The sequence below is a fragment of the Triturus cristatus genome, chromosome 7 (assembly GCF_964204655.1).
Source record: "Triturus cristatus chromosome 7, aTriCri1.1, whole genome shotgun sequence".
Taxonomy (NCBI): Eukaryota; Metazoa; Chordata; class Amphibia; order Caudata; family Salamandridae; genus Triturus; species Triturus cristatus.
In genome coordinates, this window is record NC_140590.1 from 436,040,990 (window position 1) to 436,062,688 (window position 21,699).

The 21,699-nt window shown below is 47.8% G+C and overlaps 1 protein-coding gene across 10 annotated transcripts in view; it reads left to right on the top strand.

Annotated features, from left to right (window-relative positions):
- Positions 1–21,699, top strand: part of MAP2K4 (mitogen-activated protein kinase kinase 4) — an 834,137-nt gene that overhangs the window by 273,515 nt on the left and 538,923 nt on the right. For all 10 annotated transcript variants that reach the window (XM_085616757.1, XM_085616753.1, XM_085616758.1 and 7 more), the window contains one exon: positions 2,724–2,843. In XM_085616757.1, the coding sequence (XP_085472883.1) occupies positions 2,724–2,843 (120 nt within the window). The remainder of the gene's footprint in view (positions 1–2,723; positions 2,844–21,699) is intronic.

Consider the following 21,699-nt stretch of genomic DNA (forward strand, 5'->3'; position numbering starts at 1 on the left):
GATCCATCCCATGGTTTAGTCTTTTATTTTTCTTATTATCCCAGTGTTTTGTTAGAAGACTCCCTTTAGTTGTGGTTTATGAGGTCTGTCTCCCAAATTATCTCAGCCTATTGATGTATAAGTTTCTGCAATAATTTTAGGTAGTTTGCATTCCTGGTCTACCAGGGCAAACTGGGCGAGAAATTGGGGGGAGGATGTGACTTACAACTAGAGCAGTCGACCTCCAAGCTGGGTAACCGGGTTCGTGTCTCGGCAGGGACGCTCAACATCCTGTGATTCTGGGCAAATCGCGTAATCTCCCCGTGCCCAACGAAAAAGAAATGTGTCTGTCTGTAACGCAACTGGTGCTTATGTAAAGTGCTCTGATACCTTCGGGTCAAGTTTGCGCTATATAAAACTCCAACATTTTTATAAATTGGCATACTTTCAGTCCTGCTGCTTCCCCTTTTATATTACTTGATATCATTGAATATACTAGAGCAAAATTGCCCAATAATTACTTCCCCCAAATCCAGGGCGGGGCTGCGCCGTATTCGTTATGAATCTGTTTAAGCACCTCTGGCAAAACAGTCCGTGATGGTGTGCCATGCGTTATGGTATAGAGTGCAGCAAATACTGTGCCCCATGTGGTACAGTCCTCTACCTTGGGTACCATCCCAAAAGGAAGGCACATTGTGAGAATGCTATAGTTGTCTTGGGGTCCTATATGAGGAAACACTGTGTTCGAGGAATGTGAGCTGTAGATCACATGCTGTGCATAGCTCGCCATCTAGTGTTGGATCCAGATGTTTGCAATTTGTTTTTCTTTGAAGAAGTCTTTCCATTCACGATGTAGGTTACTCCTACTTTCGGTGAAAGTGCGCATGGGCATCTACTAAATTGTTAGTTTTTTTTCGCCATCGGGTTCGGACATCTATCGCTGCACTCTGGTTCGGCACCGTTCCTTTGGTTTCCCTCGGTGCGCAAGATACTCACCCTCGACGTTATTGTTTTCGATTGCGTGAAAATAAATTAAATGGAATTGGGATAGCAATGCTGACCTTTGATTTCTTAAAACCATCTTTGATTTTCTTGCGGCTTTTTGATCATATTGAATATAGTTTGCTTTGTTAAAAGTTAACAAATATATATTTTATGAGAATAGGGGTGTTGCAAATAAATATCCTTTCTTCTTTATCCTTGGGACCCACCCCGATAAATTTAAATGATAGAATACCCGGGATGGAGAACTAAGAGTGCAAGTATGCTTTTAATTCTCTGACCCGTCACACTATGCTGCTCAATTAAAAGAGAAAATGGGTCCCTACAATCGCACTACAAGCAGCTTCTGTAACCTCTGAAATTAAACTTTGCTTCAAATGTTGTGCCTATGTTACCTATAGGATCCGGGCTTCTTTCACAGACATTTGTTATTCAAAAAGTTGCCTAAACTCCGCTATAACACACGCTTAAAAAGGAAGGAGAAATAAATAAAAAAAAGAAAAATAAAGGTGCTGTAAATGCCCACAATATAAATAGAACATGAAATATCCGCTTCTACAAATAAAGAACAAAGGCTGTGCCCTAGAAAAAGAAACGGTCAGTGGGATATCTTAGCGCTTGTCTCCCCCAGAGAAATCTGAACCTCACATACCTTGGACACAGAAACAACTCTGGAGCCTGTGTACACTAAATGGATTCACTGCAGTTAACTTTTATACCAATAAAGTACAGTGGACTGGATCAACATTTCTGATATTTGTTGCAAACCACAATCCGGTTTTGTAGTTCAAACCAAAAAGTGATTAATTCCTGCAGCTTCAATCTCCCGAATTTAGGCCTAGAGATCCCCAATTGAAAAAAAAAAAGAAATCATGGATAGTAAATACACACATAAACATAAAAGTACATTTGTCCTCCATCAATGATCTGCATATAGTATTCTAGAGTGTATTAGCCTACTTTAGCCACTGGCTCCTTTCCACTGTGAGTGATTGCATTTTTCCCGATCACATTTGCACATCCACTTAAAAAGAAATGTATTTAAGTGCCAGAGCTGATGGGCCTGTGTTACACTTTGCCAGTTACTGTTTTTCTTTCCATCGTTATCCTTGTTTATATTTTTAGTCATCCTTTAGTGCTTAAACTGTGTACTCAAATTACAGTTTTTCAAAGCCAATAGCGATGGTTGATTGTTCAGTGTTTTTGTAAGTATTTTGCTGCCAATGTTTTTTTGTTTGCCATGTTCTTGAAGTAAAAAAATAAAAACAATGTGACCATTGGACCACCTTGCCAAGGGCAGATCTGTTAGCTCTGCCTGTAGCTGTTGTTCTTTTGGAAAGGGATTAGGAATATTGGAAAACTAAGAGATCAAGCATTTTATGTTCCTTGATTGCAGGTGGGTACACAATGTAGGGCACATTTATGATCCCGGTGATAATGTGGCATGCAAAACCCACGCTTATAAACAAATATGTCCATCAGTGGCCAATGTGTTCCTCTGATTTTATATGGTTTAATGTCCATTTTCTGTTATACAGAGTATTCACCTAAGAAAGGTCAAAATAATAAACCTTTTTCTGAAGGACATTCTATTTGGTGTAATAGGATGAAGTCTTCCATCTACTCTTTTCTATTATGATTTAACAAATGTATAGGGTTATAGGAGCTAAGATCAAAAGTAATTCTGTATGCGTTTCATTTGTCGCTTTTAGCTTACAACTGTCTGACATATTTTTCCACAGAGGATAAGATCAACAGTGGATGAAAAAGAACAGAAGCAGCTCTTGATGGACTTGGATGTAGTAATGAGGAGTAGTGATTGTCCTTACATTGTGCAGTTTTATGGAGCACTCTTCAGAGAGGTAGGAAGTGTGACCTTTTTAATTTCTGAAAATTCTTAGCAATAAAAAACTCACTCAGCCACAGACATGCCATGTAAACTATTATTTGTTGTAATGGATTTGTGTATATTGTATGGTAACAAGCTTAAGCTAGTATATTTTTTTTCTCTGTTCACTCCTCAGTCGAGTACTGTAGGAAGCTGACTCTGTATATACTATACCAAAGTGAGGTATAGTGTGCACAGTGTCCAGTGGAACCCCAAAGGTAGGCAGAGGTAAAGTTAGATAGCACCTCACTCTCTACTTGTGGTAGTGTGGTCGAGCAGTAAGTCAGTATCGGAGGACAGTGTTAAGCATTTGTTGTACACACTCAGTCAGCAAAGGAATTCACACACCCAAAGACTGAACTTGAGACCAATTGTTTTTGTATAAAAATATTCTTTTAGTTATTTTATTTTCTAGAACCAAGCAAGCCTGGCACAGGTAAGTGATAAGTACTTGCAGTAAATGTACAGTTGTAATACAGTATGGATTTGTAATCGTTAATGCACTTTGTTTTGACTTACAGTATGGTTTCAGAGAAATGCAATACTTTGTAAATACAGAACATAGACTTGAATGGGTTTTTCAGTAAAATTACAGGTGTTACTTTTGAGATTACTTTTCTTACTCAGAGTAGTATACCTGGATACTACCCTGGGACATGTCCTGTAAACAGGTAAGTAAAATCTTTTTTGTTAGGTAGTGCAATTTTTTTTTTTTTTTAATATTTTTATTTGCATTTTCAACACCGAAACATAACCAGCATGTCACAATAAATCGTCCAACACAATCTACCCCGTCACTACCCTCCTCCCCCCCATCCCCAGCGCCCCTCATAGCCTAACAATGCCATAATAGAGAGGAAATCACCATCCATAATGTGCCTGAGCCGCCTCCAAATCCCGTCCATATACCATGAGATTGACCAAGTATCCCCTCTCCCCTTCAAAGCCCCCCATCCATGCCATAATAGCGTCTCCACTTCCCCCACACTCTGGAAAATTTCTTCGGGCAGCCTCTCGCTGTGTATGTCACTCTTTCAGCCGCCATATAGATGTCCATCCCCCTCCTCCAATCAGCAAGCTTGGGGGGGGGTGCGGGGCTCCCCATTCCCGTGCCACGTCCCTCTTGGCTACCATTAATGCTAGTGTCAAGAAGATGAGGTGGGGTCGGGTCAAATCTATATCGTTCGCTATCCCCAGTAGAACTAATTTGGGGTCCATGGGTAGTGGCTCTTCAAGTATGTCCCCGAGTTCTGTCATTATCCTGGCCCAGTACCTTTGGAGAACCTCACATTCCCAAATGGTGTGGTAGAAGTTGCCCTCGGTGTGGCCAAACCGTAAGCAACTAGGGTCGATGGCCCGCCCCATCCGGTGTAGGCGGAGTCTATCATAGTAGATTCTGTGGAGTATCTTGAGTTAGATAAGTCTGAGTCGAGATTTTATCGCCACCTTCCTAGGTTGCATCAGGGCAGTTTCCCAATCGAGTGTGTCCATCTCCCCCACGTTCGCCTCCCAAACCATCTTCAATTTCACCAGTCCGTCCGGAATGGTATTAATTAGAGTTTTGTATGTCAAGGAAACTAGCTTGGCCTGCACTTGCTCCTGTAGCAGGCGGCCCTCCAGTGGGGCATATTCCGGCAGGGGGTCCGCTAGCGTCCCTTCTGCCTGCCATGCGTGACGTATTTGCGCGTATTTTAGGAACTGAGTGTAATGCAGGCCGAACTCTGCCTCCAGGTCCTGGAAGGACTTCAGGGCTCCCCGGCGCTGGAGGTCTCCCAGCACCGAAATGCCTCTATCGTTCCACCGTCGGAAGCCTTTCAGCTTGTGCAGCTCCTGTAGCCACGCACACTTCCAGAGTGGGGTTTGTCGCGATGGTTTGTGCCACCACCCGATGCGTCTCGTCGCCCTATCCCAGCTTTCCACTGTCACCCTTGTTGCCGACAGAAGTGCTGTCCTCCCCTTCCCTCCATAGATATAGTGCAGGCAGGATCGGCGGTCTAGCTTCTCCCTCTCCAACCTATACGTAGGGTGATCCGCCGGTGCATGTAACCAATCGTTGATGGGCGCTAGATGTTCCACCCAGTAGTATGCCTCCACGTTGGGGAGGGAAATCCCTCCATTGTATTGGTTTCTCTGGAGGGTCTCCAGCGCTATCCTAGGCTGTTTCCCTAGCCAAAGCAGCTCTCTAAGGCCCTTATTTATTTCCTGGAAGACCTGACGCGGGAGGGAAAAGTATTCATTTTGTAGCGCCGCGGTAGCGTGACCATTTTATACATCGCAGCTCGCCCTAGCAAAGTGAGTGGGAGTGTCTTCCATCTGCATGCATCCTCCTTAAAGTTCAGCAGAACCCTCTGGATGTTTTCTTTATAGGAGACAGCGCTATTTTTTGTTATGTAAATTCCTAGGTAGAGAAACCCTTCCGTTGTCACCCGTAACGCCTCAGGTATAGCCGACCCCAGGTCTCCCTCTCCGGGATTGTATAATACCGACTTATGCCAATTTATAGTGTAGCCTGAGCGTGACCCATACCGGTCCAGCTGTGCGAAGAGGCGCGGCACCGAGATTTCAGGGGATGTAACATACAGTAGGATGTCATCCGCATACAGCAAGATGTTGTCCTCGCTCCTCTCTCCTCGGCGAATTTTAAATCCCGCGATCTGCCTATCTTGCCGCACTTCACATGCCAGCACCTCTATGGTAAGGGCAAATAGTAGCGGAGACAGGGGACATCCCTGACGGGTCCCTCTTCGTATAGGAAATTCCTCTGAGAACATACCATTGACTTTGACCCTCGCTCACGGGTCCGCATAAAGAAGCGTAATCCATTTCCGAAACTTCGGGCCAAACCCAAACTTCATCAACACGCTATCTAAAAAGGGCCAATGCACTGCGTCAAACGCCTTTTTCGCGTCTAGGGAGAGAAACACGTGGGGTTCTCCTCTTTCACACACCTCCATCAGCCAGTTGTGTGTCCTCCGCAAGTTGTGTCTAGTCGCCCTATCTGGCAAGTAACCGGTCTGGTCCAAATGAATTAGACCTGGGACCACCCTACGCAGTCGGAGGGATAGTATCGTCGCCAGAAAGGTAGTGCAATTTTGAAGAACTTCTTTAGGTTTTCAAACTCCACACTTAGAAACTTTTCACAGAAAAAACAGTCAATGTTATCCAGTGGAGGGAAATAGTGTTATCGGTTTTGATATAAGTATTTGGTAGTGGGAGTTGAGGTTCTGGAGGTAGACTCAGGGGTCCCCCAGGGTAAAGGATGCACTCTTGTTACACCCTCAGCGGCACTAGGGCGGCCGGTTGCATAGTGCTGAGGCCCAATGTTATCCAATGGGGTATAGGGGACCTCCGGTTGGTGGCTGCTGACGAGCAGGCCACTTGGGTGTGGGAGCAAAGCTCCTGGACTTTAGCTGAGGGCAAATGGGGAAACAAAGTAGCACCAAAGGTGCACCCTCAGCAGCACTAGGGCGGCCGGGGGCAGGGTGCTGTTTGGACATCGGGCGCCCTGTTGTTTTCAATAAGGAACCTCCGGTTTTGCAAAGGCACTGCAGGCTTGGAGACGAAGCTCTTCTGGCTGCAACCACCACTTCGAGAGGTCGTTTGGGAAGTTAGGGGTTGGTTAGGCACCTTCGGTTTGGGCACCCAAAGCTGTGGGGCGTCGAGTGGTGGGGTGCCTTTTGGGGTCGGATCTTCTTACCAGCTGGCTGGGGAGACCTTCTGGATTTAGCCTGCAGGCGTTGGCTGGAGGCTTGAGGCAGGTCAGGTGTCACCGGATCTCGGGTCAGGATCGCCGGGGTGACCTACTCATGGTGTTTGCCCACTCGAGCTCGGGCCGTGGACAGCGGGTGTAGAGTGGTGCGGTTTCCGCCAAGGCCAGAGGTTGCAGACAAACAAATCCGGCGTTCAAAAGTCTTTGTAGTTGAAAGCAGGCAGGTCCTCCGGGGTTTTCGAGGTTGCTGGCTACAGGACATACTCTGATTTCGCAGGAGCAAGTTTGAGGGGGAGACAGGCCGGTAGGGCTGGGTCCAAGTCAGTGGGCGTTTTCCTCTTGTTAGCTGCTGCTTGGCTGTTCAGTCCTTCTTCTTCGTCTTGTAATTTATTCTCGTCTGAGGAAGCAAGGTACACCCCCTATTATGCCACACTCCAGTGGGAGGGGGGCATGAACCTGTCCCTGGTTGGATAAGTCCCCCCATCTGCAAGATGGCGTGGACTGAGAGTTGTGCTTCACCTCGCCTTCCCCACCTGAGGGAAGGGGAGTTGGCAGAGGTGGACACACCTCTCTTCCTCACTTGTTGTTCCCGCCAGTTCTTCCGCCCAAAGTGGGGGTCAGAACCAGTGGAGACCAATTGCTGAGAGCAGCAAGTGACCTGGGGAAGCTCACAAAGGCGGCAAGCCTTTGAAGCTTCCCCTTCTTGAACCCTGCCTATCCTGGGGGAGGAGGCTTGGCACCTCGTCCCAGGATGTGCATTGTTTCAGGCCCCAAAGAGCAGCAGGCTCTTGACCCAGGGGTCCAAAAACATGTCTGGTGGTGGCAGCTGAAAGCTGCCACTCAGCCAGGACACTAGTGGTAGGTAGTTTTCAGGCGGCATCTCTAAGTTGCCCTATGTGTGCATTTTTAATTAAATCCCACACTGGCATCAGTTTGGGTTTAATGTGCTGAGAAGTTTGATACCAAACTTCTCAGTTTTCAGTGTAGCCTTTATGATGCTGTGGAGTGTGTAATGACAAACTCCCAGCACCATATACTCTTAATGGCAGCACTGCACTTACAATGTCTAAGAATGGACTTTAGACACTGTAGGGTACAGGGCTCATGCACCTGTACCCTCACCACTGGTATAGTGCACCTAGCTAGAGGGGTGACTGACCTATGCCAGGGCAGTGGGTTATAGGCATGGCACACAGAGATGTGTGCCATGTTAACTCTTCACTTTGTTCTGCACCAAAACACGCAGCCTGCAAAGGCAGTGTGTGAGTGTAATGGTACAGGACCTCGAAGGGTGGCACAATAAGTGCTGCAGCCCTTAGTGGCCTTCTCTGGTCGCAGTTCCCTGGGTACCTGTGGTACCTTTTACCAGGGGCTGACCTGTGGCCAGAGATGCCAATTGGGTTTAGGCTTCAGTGCAGTTTTAGGGAAAGAACATTGGCCCTGCGTACCTGATTAGCAGGAGCCCAAGGCACACTCAGTCAAAGCACATCAGCAATTCAACAAAAAGTGGGGGCAACCATGCAGAAAGAGGGCCCTTTCTCACAAGTACATTGTTTTATATTTTGAAGTGCTCACCCTAGTTTCATAGTACAGGGTACTAAACATGTAAAAAAGTATATGTTTGCCTCATCCAGAGTACTGTTAATAAGTGTTGATAGCCAGTAAACTAAATAGACTCTTTAATGGTGACCACAATGAAAAGACCTGCTTCCACTCTAAAAACCACTTCTCCACCATAGTGCGAAAGCAATCGCATAGAGGCTGTGGGAAGAAAGGTGTGTGTACCTCTGCCACACATTTTTAAACAAATTAACACAATAACACAAGTCAAATATAAGGTTTTCAGTCCTGGCAGGTTAACGAAGCAGTAAAACAAAAGGAGATGAAGGCGTTAACATTACAAAATGAGCATAAGGGGGCGGTGCGATAACTTCCTGCACGCGCCCTCTGCCAGCCTAAACGGATAAATACAGCAGTACATGGCTGGGTCCTCCACTGCCCGTTCACATCCGCAATCTCTCATCAATCAGGCCCACCAGTGTCAAATACCCCAGACCCACCCCATCTCAAGTGCTCACAGTGTTGCCACAAGATCAGGTCTGTCAGGTACTCCCTTGAGGTTTCCTCCTCCATCAGTATTCTATCCTGAAGATACAGTCTAGGACAGGCATGTAGCATTGCATCCCATGCTGACAGGATTGGGATCCTGCACACCCCTCTATTATTCTCCCTCTGGATCGCTTCTCGCTCACATTCTGCCCATTTAACCATTTATTTCCGTCACCTATGTAAGTCAGGGCCTCCGTGCACAGCAGAAGTGCCAGATCAGTTAACTTATCAGTTACCTTGTGAGCTGCACTACATCTGTGTGAGTCAAAGCACAGTTGTAGGGTGGTCTCGAAGGTCTTGTCCATAGCTCTACGAGTACCTGTAATACCATGTCCCAGTTAGGGGGTCAGCACAGGACCATTCCAGACCATAATGTAAAAGTCTGCATCCTTCCCGCCACAGCATGGGCAGGCCGACGATGCTATGGGGAACATGGCATGAATTCATCCTGGTGAGAGGTACGCGCTGTGGAAAACTTGAAACTGATTCAACTTAAACCTCGCATTGTGGGACACTTTTGGGGTACAGGCCAATGTCCTTCAAGCCGCATCATCAAAGGAGGGCCCGAGATCCGCAACCCTTCCCTGTTTTAATAGCGCCTGGTCCATATGTGCACCCTTCAAAAGGGCCTGGTAAAGAAGTAAATTAAAGATAATGGAGGCAGTCGTGTTCTGGGCGTTCCGCAGTTCTAGCCCCCCACCAGCCACGTACCCGGATCGTCAAGGCCCTTTATAATAAGGCAATGCCCGACCAGAAGGCGATAGGTCTCCTTCAGGTCTAAGAAGGAGATGATTTCACCACTTGTAAACAAATCCCCCAATGTAGTAACACCTGCCTCAACCCATGTGTGCATGCCTCCCAGTTCCCGAGGCAGGGCCATGATTGTGCTGTCATGAAGTGGGGCTCACAAGAGTATGAGGCCGTCATCCTTGCTCTCTGCAGCGACTTGCCCCAAACATGTCTCGCCGTCCTGACCAGTATATTCTCACCTTGAACGCTGGAGATTATTACAACAGGAGCCGGGTTAAAAGATCCAATAAGGGCAAGTCACGCTCACTGTGGCCCAGGTCATCCTATAGATAAGAGCGCCACCCTGTAGCTGTGCCGCCAAGTAATAAAATTTGAGGTCTTTTGTTGCCATTGCTCCCTCACCCACATGGAGGCATAGGTTCTGAAATGCCTCTTGGCGTCTGGAGGAGATCCAGTACAGAGTCAAAACGATACTATCCAATTCCCATAACCCCCCCACCCCCTTGTGAGTTTTGATAAAGAATGCGTGGTAGTATCACCATTTTCGAGACTGCTATTCAGCCGCTTACTGAGAGAGGGAGAGTGCTCCAAAAAGCAACGAGCATCGCAAAATGGATAGAGCCTTACCATAATTGCCCTCAAATTGCTGTTTCGCTGATCTATATAGCGCCTCCCCCATGTACTAAAATGTGGATTACTCCTACCTCATTGCTGGTGCGGCCCAAGGAGTTTGTGGCCTCTCGGTGTTGGATTGTAGCAGCCCCTCGTGTTGGATTGGAGTGGGTCGGCACTGGATTTATGCCAGTTAACGCTGAGGCCTGAAAGTACTCTCACTGTCTGTTTTGCTAAAAGAAAACTTCAGTCTTGCTATTCCTACAGCGATATCTAAAAAGGTAAATTCCATGACTCATGTACGTAGCCATCAAATTGCGTTTCATATCTGCCTACTTGATGATTTTCTGAACAGTATTCAAAATGGAATGTCGATATTGGTAGAGAAATAAAGCTGTGGATTACTCAACTGGCGGAAGGTGTTTCAGCAACAGTGAATGGTAATTTCTCCAACTTCTGTATTTATAACATCAAGTATGTTGCAACCTTCCTTGCCATTACTTTTTTCTGTTTTGTAAGACTAAGGTAAAAATAGATTTTTGGCTTTAAGGTGTTGCCAATGATCCCCGACCGGTGCGAATTCTATGGAGTGTCCAGCTCCAGGAAAATAATAGCACTAAACTGTGGTTGCCCATGTTGTAGAGTAGACATGTCATCCTGAATGATGTCGACTGCCGACGAGACATTGTTACCCAGAGAGTATATTCTATTAGTAATAAAGTTGGTCATGCGCTTTTGACAAACGCGGCGATCTAGGCTGCGTGTTCGTGTGTTGTTGTGGATGCTGTTTCTCATTGTATTTTGCTGCCGTTTTTAAGAGCACGCTTAAAACAATTTTAAAATTACAAATTGCACTTCTTGTACTGACCTGTATTTCCGCCCCCTCGTGACCCCGTTCCGCCCCGGCTTGTGCCGTTTGTGCGGAGGGTCAGCTCGAGGAGCGTCACTTCCTGCTCGTGACACCACTTCCGCCCTGCACGAAACCTTCGCAGGTTAGCGGTCTAGTGCTGCTGAGCCCGCAGAGTATATAGATTGCGATTCCAGCTCCCACGCCCATTGACAAACGTGGCGATCTAGGCTGCGTGTTCGTGTGTTGTTGTGGATGCTGTTTCTCATTGTATTTTGCTGCCGTTTTTAAGAGCACGCTTAAAAGAATTTTAAAATTATAAATTGCACTTCTTGTACTGACCTGTATTTCCGCCCCCTCGTGACCCCGTTCCGCCCCGGCTTGTGCCGTTTGTGCGGAGGGTCAGCTCGAGGAGCGTCACTTCCTGCTCGTGACACCACTTCCGCCCTGCACGAAACCTTCGCAGGTTAGCGGTCCAGTGCTGCTGAGCCCGCAGAGTATATAGATTGCGATTCCAGCTCCCAGGCCCATTGACAAACGCGGCGATCTAGGCTGCGTGTTCGTGTGTTGTTGTGGATGCTGTTTCTCATTGTATTTTGCTGCCGTTTTTAAGAGCACGCTTAAAAGAATTCTCTTCCAGGGGATCCTCATCAATAGTCATAAGCACTGAATATTCCCGCCCATGTGCGGGGACCCCGGAAATAATAAAATTATATATGTAAAAACATACATATATACAGCTCTGTATATGTATAAACATATATCATTTTTTCCAAGCAAATGCAGCTCCCATAAAAGGCTAGGCAATGTAAATATACACATCCAATAACACACATATATATATATATATATATATATATATATATATATATATATATATATATATGTATAACAATACACCTAAATCTCTTTTTTTTTTTTTTTTAATGAGGTAAACACTCATGAGAAAGCAAAAAATAAAGAGAACAAACTGTGGAAAAACACAGATGTACAACACATTGCCAGCCTGCAGGCTGCATTGCAATATAATACCATAGAGACTAAAAAGCCCTGTACAGGTAAAAACTGGCACCGTGCCTTTAAGGCAGCCCTGACTTCCATATCCCATCATGCCTCAGGGGTGACAGTTAGGTCCGTTGTTCTTTCCGGCTCCTTCAGTCAGGACCCTGGAATTCAGCTCTCTTCTTTTTTGACTCTTTAGTCAAGAATTATTACAACTTTAAGATTTTTTGGACTTCTTCTTATAACATCTGTGAGGAAGTTAGTATCCTGTGTTTTTCTGACTGACTTTTTTTGCTGTTTTGTCAGAAAAATGCCTTCTTTATTTGTTCCATGTCCATCTTGTGGAAAAAAGAAGGCTGCTTCAGACACACATGAGGTGTGTATTATCTGTCTGCCGGACTCTCACTCTCCTGCAACATGCCATCATTGTGAAGACCTTTCCAAAAGGACTTTAAAGGAGAGGGAGAGGATTAGGCTGTACGGCCTAGCAGAACGGTCGACGTCGAAGCAGTTGGTCCCTGTTTGCTCCCCATCGACGTCGGGCTCGGCGTCGAAGACTCCAGCGGCGGGATCGTCGCTGAGAGGTGAGGAGTCAAGGGGAAGTCATGCTGCAAAGAGAAAATCGTCGTCGACTTTAGATTCCGCGTCGAAGCGGATGCGTTCGACGTCGACGGCGTCTAAAAGCTCGGCGTCGAGGACTCGGCGCCACAGTTCAACGTCGAAAAAGCATCTGTCGACGTCAAGAGAAGATCGATCGACGTCTGCACAGAGATATCGTTCGTCGTCGAAAGAAAGACATCGTTCGACGTCGAGGTCGGCGAGACATCATTCGACGTCGCAAGAAGTACGTAGGCGATCTCCACCACAGTCGACGTCGAGACCAAGATCGCCGTCAAGATCAAGATCGCCGTCGAGGAAACATCGTTCGACGGCGAAGAGGCTTTCGACGTCGTCGGAGCATTCGACGTCGAGACAGAAGTCTCCGTCAGGAGTGACGTCGAGGCAGACGCCTCCGTCAGGGCCGACGTCGAGGCAGGAGCCTCCGTCTGAGTCGACGTCGAGGCAGAGGCCTCCATCGGAGTCGACGTCGAGGCAGAGGCCTCCGTCGGAGTTGACGTCGAGGCAGGTGCCTCCGTCGGAGTCGACGTCGAGGCAGGTGCCTCCGTCCTCACAGGTCTCCAAAGCTTTGGTGAGGTACATGAAGCCTCCGTCGAAGATAATCTCGACGTCGAGACAAGAAGCTCGGAGCCTCGAAGATTCGAGTCAAAGATCTCCGGTGATAGGCCTATCACCGTCGAGGCAGCCCTCTGTTGAGGGTACGCAGGAGGTGTCACATGTTCGCATCACGATTCGACCAGTCTCAAGGCGAAAATCTCCTCATAGACTGATATATACAACTCCTGAGTCACCGCGTCTCATATCTATCTCGCCTTCAGGATCAGAGGGCTCAGGTTCAAGATCCGAATCACCAGAGCTTGTGCATCAATCTCCAGTACCTGCAAGAGAAAGTTCGCAGGAGGAGGACAATGCGGTACCTCAAAGTCCCGTAAGGGAGATGCCTCAGGACCCTGCTATGCCAGACGCAATAAAGGCATCGCTAACAAGAATAAGGGGCGTGGTATTCCCAGCGACACCGATCAGACCAAGATCTCGAGAAAGAGAACCCCGAAGTCACTCTCGAGCACCAAGAAGGCGATCCAGGTCTTCCTCCCGCAGAAGAGAGTCGACCAGATCAGAGAAAAGGCGCCGTAGAACCCCTTCTACCTCCCCGTCTTCCAGATCATCCAAAAGGGATTATTCACCGACACTCTCGGAGACGCCACCCTCTCGGGTATCTCCGGTAGATGATATTTCTACGTTTCAGGAAGTGTTGTGTAGAGGAGCTACAAAATTAAATATCCCTATGCCGGTTCAGGAGACCACTTCATCCATAATCTTTGAAACTCTTCATGAACGCACAGTGTCACGCCCGTTATTGCCATTAGTCCCCGGTTTGTTACAACCGGTAATGGATATCTTTCTCACACCAGCAACCACCAAAACGGCACCGGCGAGAATTCTAAAAAAGTACCGTCCAGCTCCGGAGGATCCTCTATTCCTTAAATCAGATCCTCCACCGGACTCTGTCATCACCGCCGCTGCCAGGAAGACACATGCAGTAGCTGGGTCTTCAACGGTACCACCAGATAAGGACAGTAAGACACAAGACTCCTGGGGGAGGAAAGTTTGCGGCTCAGCATCCTCAAGCTTAAAGGTGGCGAGTGCCTCGGCGCTTCTGGGGCGCTATGATAGGTCATTATGGGACTCTCTGCAGAGGTTCATTGACAAAGTTCCATCAGAGGACAGACGGGACTTTGAAGAGATTTTGCATGAGGGGAGTCTGGTTTCTAACCAGATCATAAGTGCAGCGGCGGACGGGGCAACACTGGCAGCGCATGAATATGCACATGGAGTCACAGCCAGAAGATCATCCTGGCTTAGATTGACGGCCTTGAAACCGGAAGCGCAGGCAAGAATTTTAAATCTGCCTTTCTCCGGTAGTTCTCTTTTTGGGTCCCATGCAGACGAAGAAATGGCCCGTATGAAGGCAGAGCTGGAGACCATGAAAGCTGTCGGGCTTGAAAAGAGAAAAGAGTTTCGACGCCGCAAGGGAAATGACAGGCGCAGTTACCAACAGAGGGTTCAAACCCCTCATTGGCAAAAGAACCAGGACCAGCAAGGTCAAAAGAAACCGCAATACCAGTCCCGCAAGCCATCCAGGGGACGGGGTAACAACAGGCAGTCTAATGCTGGAAACAAAGCTCCGGGGAAGCAATGAGAAGCCGCTTCCTCCGATGCTGTCCACCGCTCCGGTGGGAGGAAGTGTTGCACATCATCTTCCAGAGTGGCAGTCCATCACAAAGGACAAGTGGGTACTGAATATACTGCGTCATGGGTACTCGCTTCGTTTCAGAAGTCACCCCCCATCGATTCCTCCTGTCAATTCATCCCAGCATCTAAAGCAGCTCAGAGAAGAGGTAGCGACGCTTCTACTCAAATCTGCAATAGAGAAAGTGCCCATAAGCCAAAGAGGAAAGGGAGTTTACTCCAGATACTTTCTCATCCAAAAGAGGAGTGTGAAGGTAGAGTTCAGACCCATTTTAGACCTACGGATACTGAACAAACACATAAGAAAGGAAAAATTTCGCATGCTGGCGCTCCACCAAATATATCCTCTTCTCCGGATGGGCGACTGGATGTGTTCATTGGACCTTCAGGATGCATATTTCCATATTCCCATCCTAAGGAATCATCGAAAATTTCTCAGGTTTGTGGTAGGCAACTCTCACTATCAGTTCAAAGTCCTCCCATTTGGCCTGAAGTCAGCCCCTCGAGTATTCACAAAATGCGTGGCAGTAGTAGCGGCTGCTCTGAGGCGCGCAGGAGTCTTCGTCTATCCCTACCTAGACGACTGGCTAATAAAGGGCTCATCACCACAGAATGTGCGGTCACAGCTGTCGCTATGCCTGAACTTATGTTGCAAGTTGGGTCTCAGAGTGAATGCCAAAAAGTCCAATTTTACACCAACGCAGAGGATCCACTACCTGGGCGCAACTATAGACTCCGTAGTAGGAAAAGTGTTTCCTTCGGAGGAAAGACAGTCATCCATTATGCTAAAAGGCAGGCAGATTATAACCAACAATCTGTCGTCGGCAAGGCAAATCTCTTCTCTGCTAGGGGCCATGGCATCCTGCATCTTCCTAGTGCCCAATGCCAGGCTAAGGATGCGTCCTCTTCAGCAAGATCTCGAGGACAAATGGGATCAAAGGAACTCCCTGTGGGAAGAAAAGGTTTGCCTCTCCTCTGCAGCCAAACAGTCAGTCAAGTGGTGGCTGAAGCCAAGGAATCTACAAGTGGGGATCCCCTTCCATCAAGAGCCCCCAACTCAGACCTTAATCACCGACGCTTCCCTTCAGGGATGGGGTGCGCATTTTGGGACTCTGCAAACTCAGGGACAGTGGTCCAGCAGCGAGCAGTTGTACCACATCAACATGCTGGAGCTCAGGGCAGTCCACCTAGCCCTCAAAGCGTTCCTGCCTGCGATCACGACGAGTACCATTCTAGTGCAGACGGACAATACCACCACAATGTACTACCTGAACAAGCAGGGGGGTACTCGATCCAGAACGCTCTCGCTGGAAGCTCAGTCCCTGTGGCACTGGATCCTAGCAAGGAACATCTCATTGAAAGCGGTGCACCTACCAGGAGAACTCAACGTGCAAGCAGACTTACTCAGTCGGCATTTTCAAGAGCCAGAGGACTGGGTAATCAACGACGAGGTGTTAGAAGACATCTTCGGGGAATGGGGGCGTCCGCAAGTGGACCTCTTCGCGGACGAGCAAAACACAAAATGCCGAGGCTTCGCCTCAAGATACCATCGACCAGGATCCCTAGGGAATGCCCTTTTGATCAATTGGTCAATGACATTTGTGTACGCTTTTCCGCCTCTCCCACTAATCCCCAAGGTGGTACCAAGTTGCAGAATTCATCTGCCAAGATGATCCTGATAGCACCGGACTGGCCGAGGCAGTGGTGGTACACGGATCTCCTACACATGTCGATCCGACCCCACAAGCGGCTGCCGTGCAGGCCGGACTTGTTATCCAAGATGCAGGGGAAGATTTACCATCCCAGCCTTCCCTCGCTGAGCTTAACAGCATGGCTCCTGAAGTCCTCCAGTATGGCCATCTGAACCTCCCTCAAGAGTGTATGTCCATACTGAAGGAAGCCAGGAGGCCTTCGACAAGACACTCCTACTTCTGTAAGTGGAAAAGATTTTATATATGGTGTGCTCAGCATCATTATGATCCCACTAAATGCCAGGAGGATGTAATTTTGCCCTATCTTCTACATTTAGCGAGGGCAGGGTTGAAATTTTCATCCATAAAGGTTCACCTAGCAGCCATAACAGCATACAGGCGTTCGCCTTCACAGCAGTCATTTTTTAAAGTGCAGGTAGTGAAGGATTTCTTGCAAGGACTCAAGAAAGTCTATCCCCCTGTTAGACCTCCCTCTCCTTCCTGGGAGCTAAACTTGGTTCTGTCGAAGCTCATGGGTTCTCCTTTTGAGCCTATTCATAAGGCTACCCTACAGCACCTCACATGGAAGACAGCATTTTTAATAGCCATCACTTCAGCACGGAGGGTCAGTGAGATACAGGCCCTCTGTTCTAAAGAGCCCTACACTATTTTTCATCTAAATAGGGTGGTGATGAGAACTCATCCTTCGTTCCTACCCAAGGTGGTATCGGAGTTTCATGTAAACCAAGCCATCTCCTTACCAACCTTTTTTCCCAACCCCTCCTCTCCGGCAGAGAGGGCGTTGCATTCTCTAGATGTCAAAAGGGTCCTAAAATTCTACCTAGATAGGACTAAGAATGTCAGGAAATCTGATCAATTGTTTGTGAACTATGGGGTTGTCCGTATGGGCTTTGCTGCATCCAAACGTTCCATTGCTAGGTGGATTGTTTCAAGTATTACATTGGCCTACCAACTGGCTCAGAAACCATTGGGGGCGCGCCCTAAAGCGCATTCGACAAGAGGAAAAGCGGCTACCGCGGCTTTTCTCAATAATGTCCCACTCTCCGAGATCTGCAAGGCAGCCACTTGGAGATCTGACAAACTTTTACCAGGCATTATTGTCTGGATTCGGACACCAGAGCAGACACTCAAGTAGGACAAGCCTCCTTGAGGAATCTGTTCCATGCATAATCATTTTCATGATTCTCTTTCTCCATGGGTGATACAACCTTAGTTTCATTTGCCTGCAGGTGGAAGGGGAGCTTGCTACTCTATTCAGTGCTTATGACTATTGATGAGGATCCCCTGGAAGAGAAGGGTAAGTTACTTACCTGTAATCCTAGTTCTCTTCCAGGGGTATCCTCATCAAAGTCATAAGCAACCCACCCACCTCCCCAGGCAAATGAGAAGAAGTGTATTATTCATTATGGAAAGGATATATCTTTGTGTTTAGGACTACGGTCCCGCAAAGAACAACTGACCTAACTGTCACCCCTGAGGCATGATGGGATATGGAAGTCAGGGCTGCCTTAAAGGCACGGTGCCAGTTTTTACCTGTACAGGGCTTTTTAGTCTCTATGGTATTAAATTGCAATGCAGCCTGCAGGCTGGCAATGTGTTGTACATCTGTGTTTTTCCACAGTTTGTTCTCTTTATTTTTTGCTTTCTCATGAGTGTTTACCTCATTAAAAAAAAAAAAAAAAAAAAAGAGATTTAGGTGTATTGTTATACCTTTATATTTATATATATATATATATATATATATATATATATATATATATATATATATGTGTGTGTTATTGGATGTGTATATTTACATTGCCTAGCCTTTTATGGGAGCTGCATTTGCTTGGAAAAAATGATATATGTTTATACATATACAGAGCTGTATATATGTATGTTTTTACATATATAATTTTATTATTTCCGGGGTCCCCGCACATGGGCGGGAATATTCAGTGCTTATGACTTTGATGAGGATACCCCTGGAAGAGAACTAGGATTACAGGTAAGTAACTTACCCTTTTAAAATTACAAATTGCACTTCTTGTACTGACCTGTATTTCCGCCCCCTCGTGACCCCGTTCGTTTGTGCGGAGGGTCAGCTCGAGGAGCGTCACTTCCTGCTCGTGACACCACTTCCGCCCTGCACGAAACCTTCGCAGGTTAGCGGTCTAGTGCTGCTGAGCCCGCAGAGTATATAGATTGCGATTCCAGCTCCCACGCCCATTGACAAACGCGGCGATCTAGGCTGCGTGTTCGTGTGTTGTTGTGGATGCTGTTTCTCATTGTATTTTGCTGCCGTTTTTAAGAGCACGCTTAAAAGAATTTTAAAATTACAAATTGCACTTCTTGTACTGACCTGTATTTCCGCCCCCTCGTGACCCCGTTCCGCCCCAGCTTGTGCCGTTTGTGCGGAGGGTCAGCTCGAGGAGCGTCACTTCCTGCTCGTGACACCACTTCCGCCCTGCACGAAACCTTCGCAGGTTAGCGGTCTAGTGCTGCTGAGCCCGCAGAGTATATAGATTGCGATTCCAGCTCCCAGGCCCATTGACAAACGCGGCGATCTAGGCTGCGTGTTCGTGTGTTGTTGTGGATGCTGTTTCTCATTGTATTTTGCTGCCGTTTTTAAGAGCACGCTTAAAAGAATTTTAAAATTACAAATTGCACTTCTTGTACTGACCTGTATTTCCGCCCCCTCGTGACCCCGATCCGCCCCGGCTTGTGCCGTTTGTGCGGAGGGTCAGCTCGAGGAGCGTCACTTCCTGCTTGTGACACCACTTCCGCCCTGCACGAAACCTTCGCAGGTTAGCGGTCTAGTGCTGCTGAGCCCGCAGAGTATATAGATTGCGATTCCAGCTCCCAGGCCCATTGACAAACGCGGCGATCTAGGCTGCGTGTTCGTGTGTTGTTGTGGATGCTGTTTCTCATTGTATTTTGCTGCCGTTTTTAAGAGCACGCTTAAAAGAATTTTAAAATTACAAATTGCACTTCTTGTACTGACCTGTATTTCCGCCCCCTCGTGACCCCGTTCCGCCCCGGCTTGTGCCGTTTGTGCGGAGGGTCAGCTCGAGGAGCGTCACTTCCTGCTCGTGACACCACTTCCGCCCTGCACGAAACCTTCGCAGGTTAGCGGTCTAGTGCTCCCTCACCCCCTAGTATTAAATGGCAGTGTGGAGGAAGCGCAGCGGACGAGCGCAGCGGGAGCGCCGACTTTGCGCCGAAGTCGCGCACAAGTCAAGCCCGTCTGCGCCCGTCCGCGGCCGACCAGGCCCAGGGCCTTGTCGTAATGCCCAATCATATTCTTATTCCTCCTCCGATCTCCTGAGACTTAAATCCTCAGGACCTATTCCCGCACGTGCTGCAAGAGCGGCTCAGGCATGTAGCATATTTGTTCCATCTGATTGCCCGGCACCTGATTCCCCTCACGACCCTTCACTCCCAATACAGCAGATCACCGCCTCCTTACTGATTTACTACCTTAACACCCGGTCTCTTATCCGCAATCAGCTCGAGATCTTCCAGCTACTGCATCAGAGCTCCATTGATATCCTTCTCCTAGCAGAAACCTGGATCACGGAAGACTCGGCCCCTGACATTCTTGCAGCAATCCCTACGGGATACTACATTATACACGCCAACCGGCCCGAGGGGAAGACCGGCGGCGGAGTGGTGGCTATTATTCGCTCGGCTCACATTTTCTCCGAGGTTACGGCGACCTCGATCCCCAAAACTGACTACCTAGTTCTAAAATTTACCTCCCCTAAGTCGTCTTTCATTTGCATTCTTGTCTATAGACCCCCCGACTATATGCCTCTCTTTCCTAAACTTTTCAGCGACTCTATCGCCCAATTAGCAATTAACCATGCTAACATCATGGTAATTGGCGATTTTAACTATTGGCCTTCTGATATCCACGAAAGCCAACTGTCGCTGGAATTCACAGACCTTTTAAAAGGCATGAATCTCTCCCAACACATTCACATTCCCACCCACCAGAAAGGTCACATTCTCGACCAAGTCTGGACGTCCGACCTCGACATCTCACCTCCTTCAGTCTGCCCTTGTTCCTGGTCTGACCATTATTTCATCTCTTTTTACCTTCACTTGCACACTCTGTGTCCTCCCCCCCCGTCTTAAGAATCTTATGGCTCGCAACTGGAAAAGAGCCAATCTGTCTGAATTTCATGCCTCTCTAGCTTCTACTGTACCCACCTCTCCGACCTCACTTGAGGTTCAGGCTGACAATCTTGATAAATGGTTACGTCAGGCTAGTGACAAAGTAGCCCCTTTTAAAAAGATTAAAGCTAAGCGCCCTCACGACGCACAACGCTGGTTCACGGACCAACTCAAAGCGGACAAACTTGCACTGCGGCAAACTGAACGCCGCTGGCGTCGCCACTATGACCCTCAGCTCAAACTTGTTTACACTGAGGCTCAGAAATCCTACAAACAATCGATCCTGGCAGCTAAAACGGCATATTTCTCCAAAATAATCTTGGACTCAAATAACAAATCAAAAGACATCTTTTCTATTGTAAATGAGCTCTCCCTCCCGGATAGGGTTACCCCCCAGCCCCAGCCGACTCAATCCCTCTGTGATTCACTCAACTCTTATTTCATAGAGAAAATTACTACAATAAAAAACAACATCCCGACCCCGGCATCTCCTATTCCCCCTCCTCTTCCCCCTAAAAACACCAGCACCTTGTCGGAGTTTCCTCCCATCTCTCTACAAGAATTCGCCTCACTCCTTCACAAAGTCAGGTCGGGTTCCCCAAATGACTGCTGCCCCCCGCAGATCCTGAGAGAAGCCTTCCTCGCATGTCCAGGCCCCCCCCTTGCATTACTTAACAACTCTCTCACCACGGAGGAGGTCCCTCTTTCCTTCAAGCAAGCAGCCATATTACCTATCTTAAAGAAACCCAACACAGATCCCACAACACTCAGTAACTACAGACCCATTTCCCTTCTCCCTTACCTAGGAAAAATTCTGGAGACCCACGTCACCCGCTGCCTGAGCTCTTTCATAGAAGAATCTTCCTTCTTGGACCCTCAACAAGCGGGATTCAGACCCCTCCACTCCACCGAGGCGGTCATAGTAGCAGTCATGGACACCCTCAGGAAGGGCGCTGACAATAACATCTCTCAGGCCCTTGTCCTTCTAGATCTCTCGGCGGCTTTCGACACGGTCGATCACACCATCTTGATCGACCGTGTCCACAATGCCGGAATCCAGGGA